Source organism: Mauremys reevesii, unplaced genomic scaffold (assembly GCF_016161935.1).
Source record: "Mauremys reevesii isolate NIE-2019 unplaced genomic scaffold, ASM1616193v1 Contig23, whole genome shotgun sequence".
In the NCBI taxonomy this organism is placed as follows: Eukaryota; Metazoa; Chordata; order Testudines; family Geoemydidae; genus Mauremys; species Mauremys reevesii.
Genome location: NW_024100833.1, coordinates 163,477 through 178,720, shown reverse-complemented (window position 1 = coordinate 178,720; position 15,244 = coordinate 163,477). Strand labels below are relative to the sequence as shown.

At 59.2% G+C, this 15,244-nt stretch overlaps 1 protein-coding gene across 1 annotated transcript in view; it reads left to right on the top strand.

Annotated features, from left to right (window-relative positions):
- The window catches only part of LOC120393548 (mucin-5AC-like), a 353,632-nt gene that overhangs the window by 221,415 nt on the left and 116,973 nt on the right, over positions 1–15,244 (top strand). The window contains exons 19-20 of the mRNA XM_039518169.1: positions 9,616–9,750; positions 10,332–10,394. Of these exons, the coding sequence (XP_039374103.1) occupies positions 9,616–9,750; positions 10,332–10,394 (198 nt within the window). The remainder of the gene's footprint in view (positions 1–9,615; positions 9,751–10,331; positions 10,395–15,244) is intronic.

The window sequence follows — 15,244 nt, the reverse complement described above, 5'->3', positions numbered from 1 at the left end:
TGGTTCTATTCCCACAGTGGGAACCGACCCGACTCAGTCAGAAACAGCACCGACTTACCCCTGCTCAGGCAGCGCAGGGCCAGGTACCGAGTCTAAGGGCAGTGAATCGCCATCAACCACCCCAAAAACAGGTATGTGCTGCCCAAGGAGCCGCCCCCAGGGGGAGCCACGAAGGGCTGCCTGGGTGGGACCGGGGGCAGATCCCCACAGTGAATGCCCCATCTGAACACCCCCCAGATTAATTTCATATGGGGGGGTCACTGCCCAGGCGGCCGCACCCCCAGCCTGTGACTGCCTTCCAGGGCTGCCTGTCTTATGCTCACCTCAGCTAGGGGCTGTCGGGTTACAGAGCAGTGGGAGCTGCACACGTTGGCTGTGGGGAGACCCCAGGGATTCCCGGGCAGGGGAAGTGGGGGGAGCTCGAGCCTGGGGTGGGATTTTTTGTGGTGGGGAGAGAAAGAAACCAGCGTGGGACAGCAGCCAGCAGCTCCTCCCCCGCACCAGCGCTGCTGGTGGAAACGGCTGATAGAGTTTGGAGAGAGGCTGCCCAGCGCCGGGGAGAGACACCAGCAGCCAGCGAGGTACCAACCAGCACCCGAAACGCAGGGACCCAGCGAGCGGGAGCCAGTAGAAAGGCACCCGGTGGCCGAGCTGTGTCATCGAATACACCAGGCACAGAGCTCGCAGGGGGAAAGTCCCGTTGAGAAGGGGCAGAGATGGCAGGAACAGGGGGAGGCAGAGAGAGGAAAGACAGAGGCAGGAGGGTGTGGTGGAGTAGGGACTGTCTATGTGGGGGATGGGAGAGCAGGGAGGATTGGAGAGCAGGGAGGATTTTAGGTGAGACGCAGGTATGCAGACTGTAACATGAGCTAGGCCTGGGGGAGGGGAGGTGACACCTCGGCCCAGGAGCTGGACAAAAGAAAAGGAGCTGAGTGGAGAGGGTGGGGTCAGTCTTCGGTTTTGGGACCAGGGTGGTGGGTTTGCAGGGGAACCTGTGCTGGAATCCAGACACCCTGAACCCCCAGAAAGGCCAGAGTGAGGGGTCCTGACTCTAAACACGAGCTCTGCTGTATCCGGTGTTCCTGTTGTCCAATAAACCTTCTGTTTTACTGGCTGGCTGAGAGTCACTGTGGGTCCCAGGAAGAGGGGTGCAGGGCCGGACTCCCCCACACTCCGTGACAACTGGTGGTAGCGGTGGGATCGACTGCACCCTGTGGATGGCGCTTCCTGCAGTAAGTGACTGGGGAGCAGTAAAGCGAAGGGGTGATTAACCCCTGGAAGAGTGTGACCAGAGAGAAGGACTTTGCAGTAACAGGGTCCCCCGGGGGATCGCAGGGAGCGATCCCAGGGGCGGAGGAGGCTGAAGCTCGACCCTGGCAGAGAGGTGGTGACCTGAAGGACTGGCACACTGGGGGTCCCCCTGGAACCTCTGGGGAGCGGCGAGCACCCCGGCCTGCGAGCGGCCAGCAGGAAGATGTATGCCATGCAGCGCAAGTGTGACCTGGTGGAGCTGTGCCAGCGGAGAGGGCTGCACAGTGGGAAGCTCACCAAGGCCCAGCTGATTGCCCAGCTGGACGATGCAGATCGTGTGAATGAACCGATCCCTGTCTCTGAGGGAAGCAGCCGGGCAGATGCAGCGCAGGCACCAGTGTCTGTCCCCTCTGGGAGTGGTCAGCCGGCCGCTGAGGGCTCCCCGAGACCTCGCACCTCTAGGCCTAGGGGGAGGGAGAGGATGAGCCCAGCCACTGAGGGCACCGTGACCCCCCCGGCCAGCAGGGGATCGGCCCGGCGAAGCTCACCCCCCAGCCGGGGATAGTCCCGGCGACGCTCGGCCTCCGTGGAGCGCAGGCGGCTGGACTTGGAGAGAGAGATAACACTGAGAGAGCTGGAGGAGCGTAAGGAACAGAGGGAACATGAGGAGAGACAGAGGGAACGTGTGCAGAGACAAAGCCAGCGTGAGCTGGAGGAGAAGCAGAAGCAGCGTGAATACGAGGAGAGGGAGAAGGAGAAGCAACATAAACATGAGCTGGACCTGGCCCAGCTGAGCAACAGTAAGGCCCCGGCTGCGGTGAGTGAGGGGGGACCCAAGCCTACAAAGAGCTTTGATAGGAGCTTCCTGGCCCGGCGTAAGGAGGGGGAGGACATAGATACCTTCCTGACGGCCTTTGAGAATGCCTGCGAGCTGCACCAGGTGGACGCTGCAGACAGGATCCAGTTTCTCACCCCCTTACTGGACTCCACCGCCGTGGAGGTGTACAGCCGAATGAAAGGGGCGGAAGCAGGGGACTACAACCTGTTGAAAGAGGCCCTGCTCCGCGAGTTTGGGCTGACCCCGGAGATGTACCGGAAGAGGTTCCGGAGTCAACATAAGACCCGGGAGGTCACATACCTACAACTGGTCAACCGGGCGCAGGGATATGCTTGCAAGTGGACAGCTGGGGCCAAAACTAGAGAGGACCTGCTTGACCTATTTGTACTGGAGCACCTGTATGAGCAGTGCCCCTCTGACCTGTGGCTGTGGTTGATGGACCAGAAGCCGGAGAACCCGCAGCACGCAGGCCGGCTGGCTGACCAATACATGGACAGTCGGACAGGGGATGGCAGGGAGGAGTTTCGAAGGAGCAGGCCTGCCTCAACGCAGAGAGAAAGTCACCATAGGACCTCTCAGAGGGGGCCTATGGAGAACCCCCACCAAAGGGGAACATCCAGCGTCAGGTCCAGCCGACCCCCTCGAGGGGAACCACGAGACATGAGCTGCTTTTCCTGTGGCCAACGAGGCCACATACGGGCCCAGTGCCCCAAGCTCAGGGACAGACCAAGCAGACCCAACCCACAGAGGGTTGACTGGGTAAAGACCCAATTGGATGAGGGGCAGCATTCCCAGGAAAGGCAGTGTTCCACCTGGGAAGGAGGGAGGAGGGCCCCAGGTCAGCTCCTCTGGGGGGCTGGATGCTCCGGACCCAGGGTTTTTGGTCTACAGGGTGGGCACGGGGCTGCCCCTCCGGAACCAGTGCCTTTTTTCCCTGGAGGTGGATGGGAGGAAGGTCACTGGGTACTGGGACACGGGCGCAGAGGTGACGCTGGCCTGACCTGAGGTGGGGGCCCCAGATCGGATGGTGCCGGATACCTACCTAACCCTGATGGGCGTGAGCGGGACCCCATTCAAGGTGCCTGTGGTGAGGGTGTACCTGAAGTGGGGGGTCAAGGAGGGCCCCAAGGACATGGGGGTACACCCACATTTGCCCACAGAGGTGTTAATAGGGGGGGACCTCGAGGCCTGGCCAGGCAATGCCCGGGGCGCCCTGGTCGTGACCCGTAGTCAGAGTCGGCGCAGGGCACTGTGCCCTGACAACGGGGAAGGTACTCTGCCCGAGGCGCAGGACCCTGACCTGGCGGGTAGGGAACGTCCAGGGACACGGCCCGGAGAGGCTGCGGCCTCAGTCCCAGCAGGTGAGAGAGAGCAGGTCCCCATCCCTGTCCCAGCGGCTGAGTTCCAGGCCGAGGTGCAGAAAGATCCCTCCTTGCAGAAGCCCAGGGACAGAGCTGACCTCAGTGCAGCACAGACGATGAGGAGAGGTTGCAAGGAGAGGTTCCTGTGGGAGAAGGGGTTCCTGTACGGAGAATGGGCTCCCCCCCAGGGAGGTGGAGTCATGGGGGATCAGGAGGCAGCTGGTGGTTCCCCAGAAGTTTCGCCACAAGCTGCTGTACCTGGCCCAAGACATCCCCCTCGCAGGGCACCAGGGAATCCGGCGCACCAGGCAGAGGCTGCTACGGAACTTTTACTGGCCTGGGGTCTTTACCCATGTCCGACAGTACTGCCAATCCTGTGACCCCTGCCAGCGGGTGGGGAAGACCCGGGACAAGGGGAAAGCAGCTTTGAGGCCTTTGCCCATCATAGAATAACCTTTCCAGAAGGTGGCCATAGACATGGTGGGCCCGCTCAGCAAGGGGACCCGGTCAGGGAAGAAACACATCCTGGTGGTGGTAGATTTCGCCACTCGCTACCCCGAGGCAGTGGCCTTGCCCTCTACCGAAGCAGACACCATGGCAGATGCGCTGCTGATCATTTTCAGGCAGGTGGGGTTCCAACTTCATGTCGAACCTGCTCCAGTCCCTGAGGAGGAAATGTGGGATCCGACCCAGCTGGGCCTCAGCGTATCACTCCCAGACAAACGGGCTGGTGGACAGGTTCAACGGGACGCTAAAGATGATGCTGAAAACATTTATGCACCAGCACCCACTGTACTGGGACAAGTATTTACCTCACCTGCTGTTTGCGTACCCGGAGGTACCCCAGGAGTCAACTGGGTTCTCTCCTTTCAAACTGTTGTATGGAAGGCGGTTAAGGGGGCCCTGGACCTGATGAGAGACGAATGGGAGGGGAAGGCCGCTCCCGATGGCGAGTCCGTGGTGGAGTATGTCCTGACCTTCCGGGAATGACTTGCCGAGCTCATGGGCCTGGCCAGGGAGAATCTGGCCCGAGCCCAGAGGAAGCAGAAGGTCTGGTACGACCGCACGGCGCGGGCCTGCGCCTTCGCCACCGTGGATCAAGTCATGGTTCTCATCCCCGTGAGGAAAAACAAACTCCAGGCCGCCTGGGAAGGGCCCTTCAAGGTTGTCCAGCAACTGAATGAGGTAAACTATGTGGTGGAGCTGTCGAACCGGGCGCACCACCGCCGGGTATACCATGTGAATATGATGAAGCCATACTATGACCGGGGGAATATGGTGCTGGCCGTGTGTGGGCATTGGGAGGAGCCAGGGGATGACCCTTTAGTGGATCTATTCCCAGGGACAAAGGCTGGTTTCCCCTCTGATCAGCTGGCTCCGGCCCAGCAGGCTGAGATCAGAGGGGTGCTGCATCTGTACCAACAGCTGTTTTCCAACCAACCTGGACGCACTAATTTGACTGTCCACCGGGTGGAGACTGGGTCACATTCCCCTATAAGATGCTCCCCTTTTCGGGTCACCGGGAAAACTGCCCAGGACTTAGAAAGAGAGGTCAGGGACATGCTGGCCTTGGGGGTGATCCGGCCGTCCGCCAGCCCCTGGCCCTCCCCAATGGTGCTGGTCCCCAAGAAGGACGGGTCGATCCGGTTCTGTGTGGACTATCGAAAGCTCAATGCAATCACTGTATCGGATGCCTACCCCATGCCAAGGCCTGACGAGCTCCTGGACACGCTGGGAGGTGCTCGGTACCTCACCCCACCATGGATCTTACCAAAGGCTACTGGCAAGTGCCGCTGGACGCAGATGCCAGGCTGAAATCAGCCTTTATCACCCCTCTGGGGCTCTATGAGTTTCTAACCCTGCCCTTCGGCCTCAAGGGAGCGCCGGCCACCTTCCAGCGGCTGGTGGATCAGCTACTGAGGGGGATGGAGAGTTTTGCTGTGGCGTATATTGACGACATCTGCATCTTCAGCCAGACCTGGGAGGACCACGTGTCCCAGGTTAGACGAGTGCTGGACTGACTCCTGGAGGCTGGGCTAATCGTAAAGGCTGAGAAGTGCAAGGTGGGGATGGTGGAAGTATCTTACCTGGGCCATTGGGTGGGGAGCGGCTGCCTAAAGCCAGAACCAGCCAAGGAGGAGGTGATCAGAGACTGGCCCGCTCCCCAGACCAAAAAGCAGGTCCAGGCCTTTATCGGGATGGCGGGGTACTATCGAAGGTTCGTGCCCCACTTTAGCGCCATAGCCGCCCCCATCACTGAGCTGTGCAAGAAGGGGAAGCTGGACAAGGTGGTCTGGACCGAGCAGTGCCAGGAGGCTCTCCAGGCACTGAAGGAGGCTCTGGTTAGTGGCCCAGTTCTGGCAAACCCAGACTCTGACAAGCCCTTTCTGGTGTTCACCGACGCCTCAGACTCGGGACTGGGGGCAGTGTTGATGCAGGAGGATGAAAAGGGGGAGAGACACCCCATCGTGTACCTGAGCAAGAAGTTGCTACCCCAGGAGCAGAACTACGCGGCCATCGAGAAGGAATGCCTGGCCATGGTGTGGGCCCTTAAGAAACTGGAGCCATATCTCTTTGGGCACCACTTCACCATGTACACCGACCACTCTCCCCTGACCTGGCTGCACCAGATGAAAGGAGCCAACGCCAAGCTCCTGAGGTGGAGCCTGCTCCTGCAGGACTATGACATGGACGTGGTCCACGTGAAGGGAAGTGCCAACCTGATAGCGGATGCACTGTCCCGGAGACGGGGCCCTGAACTTCCCCGGGTCACTGGGCAAAGTGACCCCGCTCAGTTCAGTCTCGCAGGGGGGAGAGGTGTGGTGGAGTAGGGACTGTCTATGTGGGGGATGGGAGAGAAGGGAGGATGGGAGATCAGGGAGGATTTTAGGTGAGACGCAGGTATGCAGACTGCAACATGAGCTAGGCCTCGGGGAGGGGAGGTGACACCTCGGCCCAGGAGCTGGACAAAAGAAAAGGAGCTGAGTGGAGAGGGTGGGGTCAGTCTTCGGTTTTGGGACCGGGGTGGTGGGTTTGCAGGGGAACCTCTGCTGGAATCCAGACACCCTGAACCCCCAGAGAGGCCAGAGTGGGGGGTCCTGGCTCTGAACATGAGCCCTGCTGTAGCCTGTGTTCCTGTTGTCCAATAAACCTTCTGTTTTACTGGCTGGCTGAGAGTCACTGTGGGTCCCAGGAAGAGGGGTGCAGGGCCGGACTCCCCCACACTCCGTGACAGAGGGGGAAAGTTACAGGAAGAACCGGGCAGTGAAACAGGAAGAAAAAAGATTTTCTAAGATACCTGAGCAATTGTTAGAAAACCTTCAGCTGCAGCAACAGGAAGAGAGAATTTGTCCGAGAGCAAAGGGACTCTAGAAAAAGCAGTGGAGGGACATTAGCTCAGTTGAGAAGCCGACCCATCACCTGGAGAAATCGCTGCAGGTATCTGAGCTGGAGCTCAGAGCAGCAAACAGAGACGGCGCAAGGGGATGGCTCAAGACACAACAAACTAGCCTAGGAACAGAGAAGCCGCGACGGGACCGTAGCGCTGTGGGTTCTTGCCTAGTGCTCTGGACGGTCCAACTCCAGGACCTGGGGCTCCATGAATGTAAATTGACGCCCATAAAGTGGGTTTAATTCAGCCAATGGCAGTTACTGGTCAGGCAGATCAGCAATAGTTCCCAGTGTGACCCTACCCAGCAGTTCCTGCTCCACCAGCGAACTCTGATCCACTTGTGATCATTCCCCACTGAACTGATTTCTCCCTCCCCAGCCGATGGAGAGAAAACACAATTGGCCTCTAGGTCCCCTCGGCCTCTCCTTGCCCTGCCCCAGCCACCCCTCCCTGGGCTCCTGGCAGATGGATCCGCGCCATTGCCCTGCTGAGGGGTGGGGGACGGGGCCAGCTCTAGGTTTTTTGCCGCCCCAAGCAAAAAATTTGTTGGCTGTTCCCCGTCCCAGCCCTGGGCTCCTCCCCCACACACACCTCCTGCCACCCCAGCCCTTTGCTCTGCCCCCCTGCACCTGCACCCTCCTTCCGCCACAGCCCTGGGTCACTGGTAACTCACTCCCAGGGCGGGTCATTCAGCAGGCACAAAACACAGACAGGATAAGTTCCCATATGGTTACAGAGCTGCACTAAAGTGGAACAATTTTCAGCTTGTGTGATTGGAGGAGATCTGGATGCATATTATAAGACTGTGCTCCATAAATAAGGAAAAGTTGAGGTGCCTTTATTATTCTTTTGTTCCACACTTTCTTTCTATAGGGAATTTGCCAATGCAATATCAGTGTCTTCCTTTTAAACAAACAAACAAAGAAATGGCAATGGCTGTTGAAAATAGCAATTCCAGTCCTAATAACCACTGGGAACCATTTTTTGCTCAATTTTATCCTACTTTTTCTACAGCAAGTTACAGTGGATCAGTATATTTGATTTGGGAGAAATGAAGTAACAGCTTCCCAACCTGAGCTTGAGCACTCGTGAATTTTGAGGTGTTCAAATCTGGAAGGCAGGTGCTGGGTGTGGGAGAGGCGGGGAGCACGGCAGCATGTCTGCAGCAGCGTGTCTGGAGCTGCAGGGACCCAGACACACTGGTCTGAGTGACACGGTAAAAGGGCTGGGGGGTTGGAGAAGGGTTAGGGGGTTCGGGGGGGCAGTCAAGGGACAGGGAGTGGGGGGGTTGGATGGGGTGGAGGTTTGGGGGGGGTAGTCAGGGAACAGGCAGCGGTTGGGTAAGCATGGGAGTCCCAGGGATTTGTCAGGGAACAGGTAGGGAGTGGGGTCCTGGGGGGAAGTTGGGGGCAGGGGTCCCAGGAGGGGGTGATCAGGGGACAAGGACCAGCGGTGCTTAGATAGGGGGTGGGGTCCTGGGGCGCAGTTAGGGGCAGGGGTCCTGGGAGGGGGTGATCAGGGGACAGGGAGCCAGGGGGTTAGATGGGCTGGGATTTCTGTGTGGGGCAGTCGAAGGGACTAGATGGTGTCAGAGTGGGGCTACCCTCCCCGTGCAGTGTCCTGTTTTTTGAATGTTAAAATATGGTCTCCCTACCATTCACAGCACTCACAGCACGCTGCTGCATGAGGTCCCTCTCCTTCCTTTCCAATTGGTAGTGGCCAAGGGAATGATGGGAAATGTAGTTCTTTCCCTGCTCCAGGGCTGGCTCTATAGGCAGGGAGCTAAGCAAGGAACTACAGCTCCCAGAGCCCCCTGTTGGTTCTCAGCTCCCATGCTGGATCCCTGCCGCCCCTGCAAATGGGCTGCCCCAAGCAGGAGCTTGCTTTGCTGGTGCCTAGAGCCGCCCCTGACAAGATAGGAACAGCCGCACCCAGACCTGCTCTGCAGTGACTCCAGGTGTGAATGGCACCTGGCTGGGGCAGGGACCGTCTCTGTGTCCTGTGACCCAGAACAGGGGCTCCTGGTAATTAATACGAGTCAGCAATGATTTTGGTGCCGGTTTCCGTAGAGCCAGTTGTCACGGAGTGTGGGGGAGTCAGGGCCCTGCACCCCGCGCTTCCTGTGATCACCAGGTCTCTCAGCCAGCCAGTAAAGCAGAAGGTTTATTTAGATGACAGGAACACAGTCCCAGACAGGTCTTGCAGATACGGACGACAGGCTCCTCCCCAGTTAGGTCCATCTTGGGGTACCAGGAGCACCACAGCTCCCTTGGGGGGTCAGAGCCCTGTCTGACCTTCCCTCCATTACACCAGCCACCACCTGAAAACCCTCTCCCTCTCCTGAGTCTCTTCCCCAAGCCTTTGTTCACCTTCCCGGGCAGAGGTGTCACCTGGCCTCTAACCCCTTCCTGGGTTCTCACTTACAGGCTCAGGTATCCTCCCCCAAGGCCAGTGTCCCATCCCGCAATGCAGACCGTCCTCCCAGGCCAACACCCCCCACTCAGCACTCACAGGCCACAGTAAGAACAGTCCCAGTTCATCCCACCAGCCAGGGGCTGTATCTCCGCTCAGGGTCTCGCTGGGCCGATCCTCCCCGTTCTGGGATCCCGGGGGCGATGAGCCGGCACGAATCCCTGGGTCCCATCCTCTCCCCAGGGACGCCGGCTCAGCCCGGGGAAGAGCTACCATTGCCGACTAGGGGAAGGGGTCCGTGTATAACTCACCACAGACACCAAGCCTCCAGCTTTCTCACCCCTGTGCCCTACCCCTGACAGACGCTGGTTCTATTCCCACAGGGGGAACCGACCCGACTCAGTCAGAAACAGCACCGACTTCCCCCTGCTCAGGCAGCGCAGGGCCAGATACCGAGTCTAAGGGCAGTGAATCGCCATCAACCACCCCAAAAACAGGTATGTGCTGCCCAAGGAGCCGCCCCAAGGGGGAGCCACGAAGGGCTGCCTGGGTGGGACCGGGGGCAGATCCCCACAGCGAATGCCCCATCTGAACACCCCCGGACTCATTTCATATGGGGGGGTCACTGGACAGATGACAGATTGGCTTGGTGGGGACAGGGCTTGGGAGAGCTTCCCCCCAATGCACAGCCCCACCCTGTGGGCCCCACAGACTGGGGAGACGCAGGGAGCTACAGCTGCCGATATCGCACCAAGTGGGACCCGCCCATCTGGTCAAAGCCCAGTGACCCCATAGAGCTGGTGGTAGCAGGTGAGGGGCCTGGCTCCATGTCCCCATTCCCAGCTCCACCCAGAGCCAGACCCTCAGATGGTCTTGTCCCCAATGGGATGCTCAGAGCCAAGCCCTACCCTGAACCCTGGGCCCAGCAGAGGGGACGCCCAGATGAGGAGCATGGACGGAGTCACTGGGGGGTTCCCCGGCCAGGGGGGAGCAGCAGCCCCTGGATTTTCAGGGCTGCTGGCTGGGTGCTCGGTTTCCTCCCTCCCGACCCCAGCTGACGCTCGTTCTCATCCCACAGAAGGAACCACCTCAGCTGGGCCCAAGCAGCTGAATCCCACCACGACGGAGCCAGATGGAAAAGGTGAGCAGGAGAAATGGAACAATTCACCCCCCAGGGAACAGGGTTCCCGGCTCAGACACCCACGGGGCCATTCGGGCCGTTTGGCGGGAGATGGTCCCTGCAGAGAGAATTGATGGGTTTAGTTCTGCTAGATAGAGGGCGATGGACAGATCCATGGGGACGGACGGTCACGGGTCGGTGGGAATGTGGGTCCATGGGAACGTAGGGCGGTGGACAGATGGGAGCACGTCTGGTGAGGGATAGAAAGACGGACTAAGATCTTGTCTACGTGAAAACTGGACCCAAAATGATGAACCCCGTGTGGTTCCAGGCTAGGGTGACCAGACTGCAAGTGTGAAAAATCAGGACAGGGGAGTGGTGGGTAATAGAAGCCCATATAAAAAAAAGCCCCAAATATCGGGACTGTCCCTATAAAATCGGGACATCTGCTCACCCTATTCCCAACCCCCACCGGTGATCTCAGAGCGAGTCTGGGCTGTCGGTATTAGAGCCCCCAGTTTGATACAGCCCCGGCTCTTAGACAAGCTCCCCTGTAGCTCTACAGACACAGGGACGTTCCTCCTCCCAAATAGGAACAGCAGCACCCAGACCTGCTCCGCAGTGACTCCAGGTGTGAATGGCACCTGGCTGGGGCAGGGACCGTCTCTGTGTCGTGTGTCCGTACAGCTCCGAGCACACAGGGGAGCTGGCCCAGTACAGGGGCTCCTAGTAATTAATACTAGTCAGTGATGATTTTGGTTCTGGTTTCCATGGGGCCAGGCAGGGGCTGTATCTGAGCTCAGGGTCTCGCTGGGCTGATCCTCCCCATTCTGGGATACCGGGGGTGCTGAGCCGACCCGAATGCCTGGGTCCCATCCTCTCCCCAGGGACGCCGGCTCAGCCCGGGGAAGAGCCAACATTGCTGGTTGTGGGGAGGAAAGTTCCCTGTATAACGAACCATAGATACCCGTGCTCCAGCTTTCTCAGCCCCGCTGTTGACACACGGCGGTTCTATTCCCGCAGGGGGAAACGACCTGACTCAGCCGGGAACGACACCGGCTTCCACCCACCCAGGCACCACAACGCCAGGTACCGGGGCTGGCGGGGGGGAATCACCATCAAACCAGCCCTGGAAACAGCCCCACTCTGGGGACCCCACAAATTGGGATGTTGTTCTGCCCACAGACACCACAAAGCCACCCGTGTGGGGCACGGCTTGGTGCGTATCCACGTGAGAGAACAGCGCCGGGAATGACGACCCCGTGTATCCCATTTGTCAGCCTGAGTTTACAGCCAGCCTGGGGAAATGGCTCAGAAGCAGGGCTCCCCCTTCTCTGGGGTGCTGCCCAGTGGGGCATTAACCCTGGAACCTCTCAGTCCAGATAGAGGTGGTGTGAACACTTGAACCCACCGATCCAGAGTGACATGCTGTTGAATCTGACACCTAATGATGACCGTTGCGATGACAGCGCGGTTACGTCTTCCACGGCTGATCATTTCAGCAGGGCATGGCTCTCCCAATGACCTCAAAGTGCCCTCCCCAGCAGGAAGGCCCCTCGCACTGCCATCCTCCCACCCATATGATTCCTACGCAGAAGTGAGCTGACGCTGCTGAGAAATTCCCAGGACAGGGGCAGGACCCAAGTCTGGGGGTGCTGTAGGATCCGGGCCCAGCTGGTTTCACAGGGTACATGGGGCCTGAGGTACATCCCCCCACACACCCTGCCCCCACCCAAGTACAGCCCTCTGCCATTGGGAGTGAACCGCCGACCACTATTACCCAGAATCCCTTCTGCTCCTGCCCCTCCCACTAGCCCCATAGACTGTTCTGCTGTGGGTCCCTGGGCCCTCAAGGGGGAGGGGCTGGGGCAGCAAGTACTGAACCAGCCGCTCACGGCCTGGTGCTGCTTCCCAGGGCGATCAGAACTGAAGCTGAGCATCCCCATCATCGCCGCAGGGGCAGGGGCATGTGCAAGGGGGGAAGCAGGCACAGGGCCCCCGCGAATCAGTGGGGCTGGAGCACAGAACTCCTCCGGGGAGCAGAGCCAGCTCCTCTGCCTGGGGGGGGCACACAAAGTTGCCCCCCAAAAGCAGCCACATTTTTATTCCTCTGCACGCCCCTGATCAGGGGTCTCTGCACCAATGGGACGCTCAAAGCCAGGCTCTGCCCTGAGTCCTGGGCCCAGCTAAGGGGACGCCCGGCTGGGGAGCAGGGACAGAATCACTGGTGGTTTCCCCAGCAAGGGGACAGCAGCAGCTGCTGGAGGCTCCAGGCCAAGGGAGGGGGGATCCCTGCCCCCAGGGGAGCTGCAGAGCAGGGGCCTGTCCCAGGGGGATCCTGTCCCGGCCTATCCTGCTTTGGGGATGCACAGAGGAGTCGGGCCCAGGGGCTGCCCAGCCGGCCCTGCCCCCAGCCTGTGACTACCTTCCAGGGCCGGCTGTGTGATGCCCACCTGTGATGGGGGCTGTCGGGTTACAGAGCAGTGGGAGCTGCACACGTTAGCTGCTCAGAAGCAGCCTGGAAACACCAGCTGTGGGGAGACCCCCAAGGATTCCTGGGCAGCAGAAGTGGGGGAGCTCGAGCCTGGGGTGGGATTTTTTGCCCCTCGTCCCAGCCCTGGGCTCCTCCCCCTACCCACACCCCCTGCCACCCCAGCACTGGGCTTCCCCTTTTTCCCCCTACCCACCCCACTGCTGCCCCAGCCCTGGGCTCCCCCCTTCCTTCCCACCAGTGCGCCCACACACACCTCCTGCCACCCCAGCCCTGCGCTCTCCCCCCCTCCACCTGCACCCTCCTTCCGCCACAGCCCTGGGTCACTGGTAATTCACTCCCAGGTCGGGTCATTCAGCAGGCACAAAACACAGAGAGGATTGGTTCCCATATGATTAAAGAGCTGCACTAAAGTGGAACAATTTTCAGCTTGTGTGATTGGAGGAGATCTGGATGCATATTATAAGACTGTGCTCCATAAATAAGGAAAAGTTGAGGTGCCTTTATTATTCTTTTGTTCCACTCTTTCTTTCTATGGGGAATTTGCCAATGCAATATCACTGTCTTCCTTTTAAACAAACAAACAAAGAAATGGCAATGGCTGTTGAAAATAGCAATTCCAGTCCTAATAACCACTGGGAAGCATTTTTTTGCTCAATTTTATCCTACTTTTTCTACAGCAAGTTACAGTGGATCAGTAGATTTGATTTGGGAGAAATGAAGTAACAGCTTCCCAAACTGAGCTTGAGCACTCGTGAATTTTGAGGTGTTCAAATCTGGAAGGCAGGGGCTGGGTGTTGGGGACGGGGGGAGCACGGCAGCATGTCTGCAGCAGCGTGTCTGGAGCTGCATGGAGCCAGACACACTGGTCTGAGTGGCACGGTAAAAGGGCTGGGGGATTGGAGAAGGGTTAAAGGGTTCCATGGGGGGGCAGTCAAGGGACAGGGAGCAGGGGGTTGGATGGGGCGGAGGTTTGGGGGGGCAGTCAGGGGACAGACAGCGGTTGGATAAGCATGGGAGTCAAAGGGGTTTGTCAGGGGACAGGTAGGGAGTGGGGTCCTGGGGGGAAGTTGGGGGCAGGGGTCCTGTTTTTTGAATGTTAAAATATGGTCTCCCTACCAATCACAGCACTCACAGCACGCTGCTGCATGAGGTCCCTCTCCTTCCTTTCCAATTTGTAGTGGCCAAGGGAATGCTGGGAAATGTAGTTCTTTCCCTTCTCCAGGGCTGGCTCTATAGGCAGGGAGCTATGCAAGGAACTACAGCTCCCAGAGCCCCCTGTTGGTTCTCAGCTCCCATGCTGGATCCCTGCCGCCCCTGCAAATGGGCTGCCCCAAGCAGGAGCTTGCTTTGCTGGTACCTAGAGCCGCCCCTGACGAGATAGGAACAGCCGCGCCCAGACCTGCTCTGCAGTGACTCAAGGTGTGAATGGCACCTGGCTGCGGCAGGGACCGTCTCTGTGTCCTGTGTCCGTACAGCTCCGAGCACACAGGGCAGCTGGCCCAGAACAAGGGCTCCTGGTAATTAATACGAGTCAGCAATGATTTTGGTGCCGGTTTCCGTAGAGCCACTTGTCACGGAGTGTGGGGGAGTCAGGGCCTTGCACCCCCGGCTTCCTGTGATCACCAGGACTCTCAGCCAGCCAGTAAAGCAGAAGGTTTATTTAGATGACAGGAACACAGTCCCAGACAGGTCTTGTAGGTACGGACGACAGGCTCCTCCCCTGTTATTTCCATCTTGGGATCCCAGGAGCACCACAGCCCCCTTGGGGGGTCAGAGCCCCGTCTGACCTTCCCTCCATTACACCAGACACCACCTGAAAACCCTCTCCCTCTCCTAAGTCTCTTCCCCAAGCCTTTGTTCAGCTTCCCGGGCAGAGGTGTCACCTGGCCTCTAATCCCTTCCTGGGTTCTCACTTACAGGCTCAGGTATCCTCCCCAAAGGCCAGTCTCCCATCCCGCAATGCAGACCGTCCTCCCAGGCCAACACCCCCCACCCAGCACTCACAGGCCACAGTAAGAACAGTCCCAGTTCGTCCCACCAGCCAGGGGCTGTATCTACGCTCAGGGTCTCGCTGGGCCGATCCTCCCCGTTCTGGGATCCCGGGGGCGCTGAGCCGGCCCGAATCCCTGGGTCCCATCCTCTCCCCAGGGACGCCGGCTCAGCCCGGGGAAGAGCCGCCATTGCCGACTAGGAGAATGGGTCCGTGTATAACTCACCACAGACACCAGGGCTCCAGCTTTCTCACCCCTGTGCCCTACCCCTGACAGACGCTGGTTCTATTCCCACAGGGGGAACCGACCCGACTCAGAAACAGCACCGACGTCCCCCTGCTCAGGCAGCGCAGGGCCAGCTACCAAGTCTAAGGGCAGGCACAGGG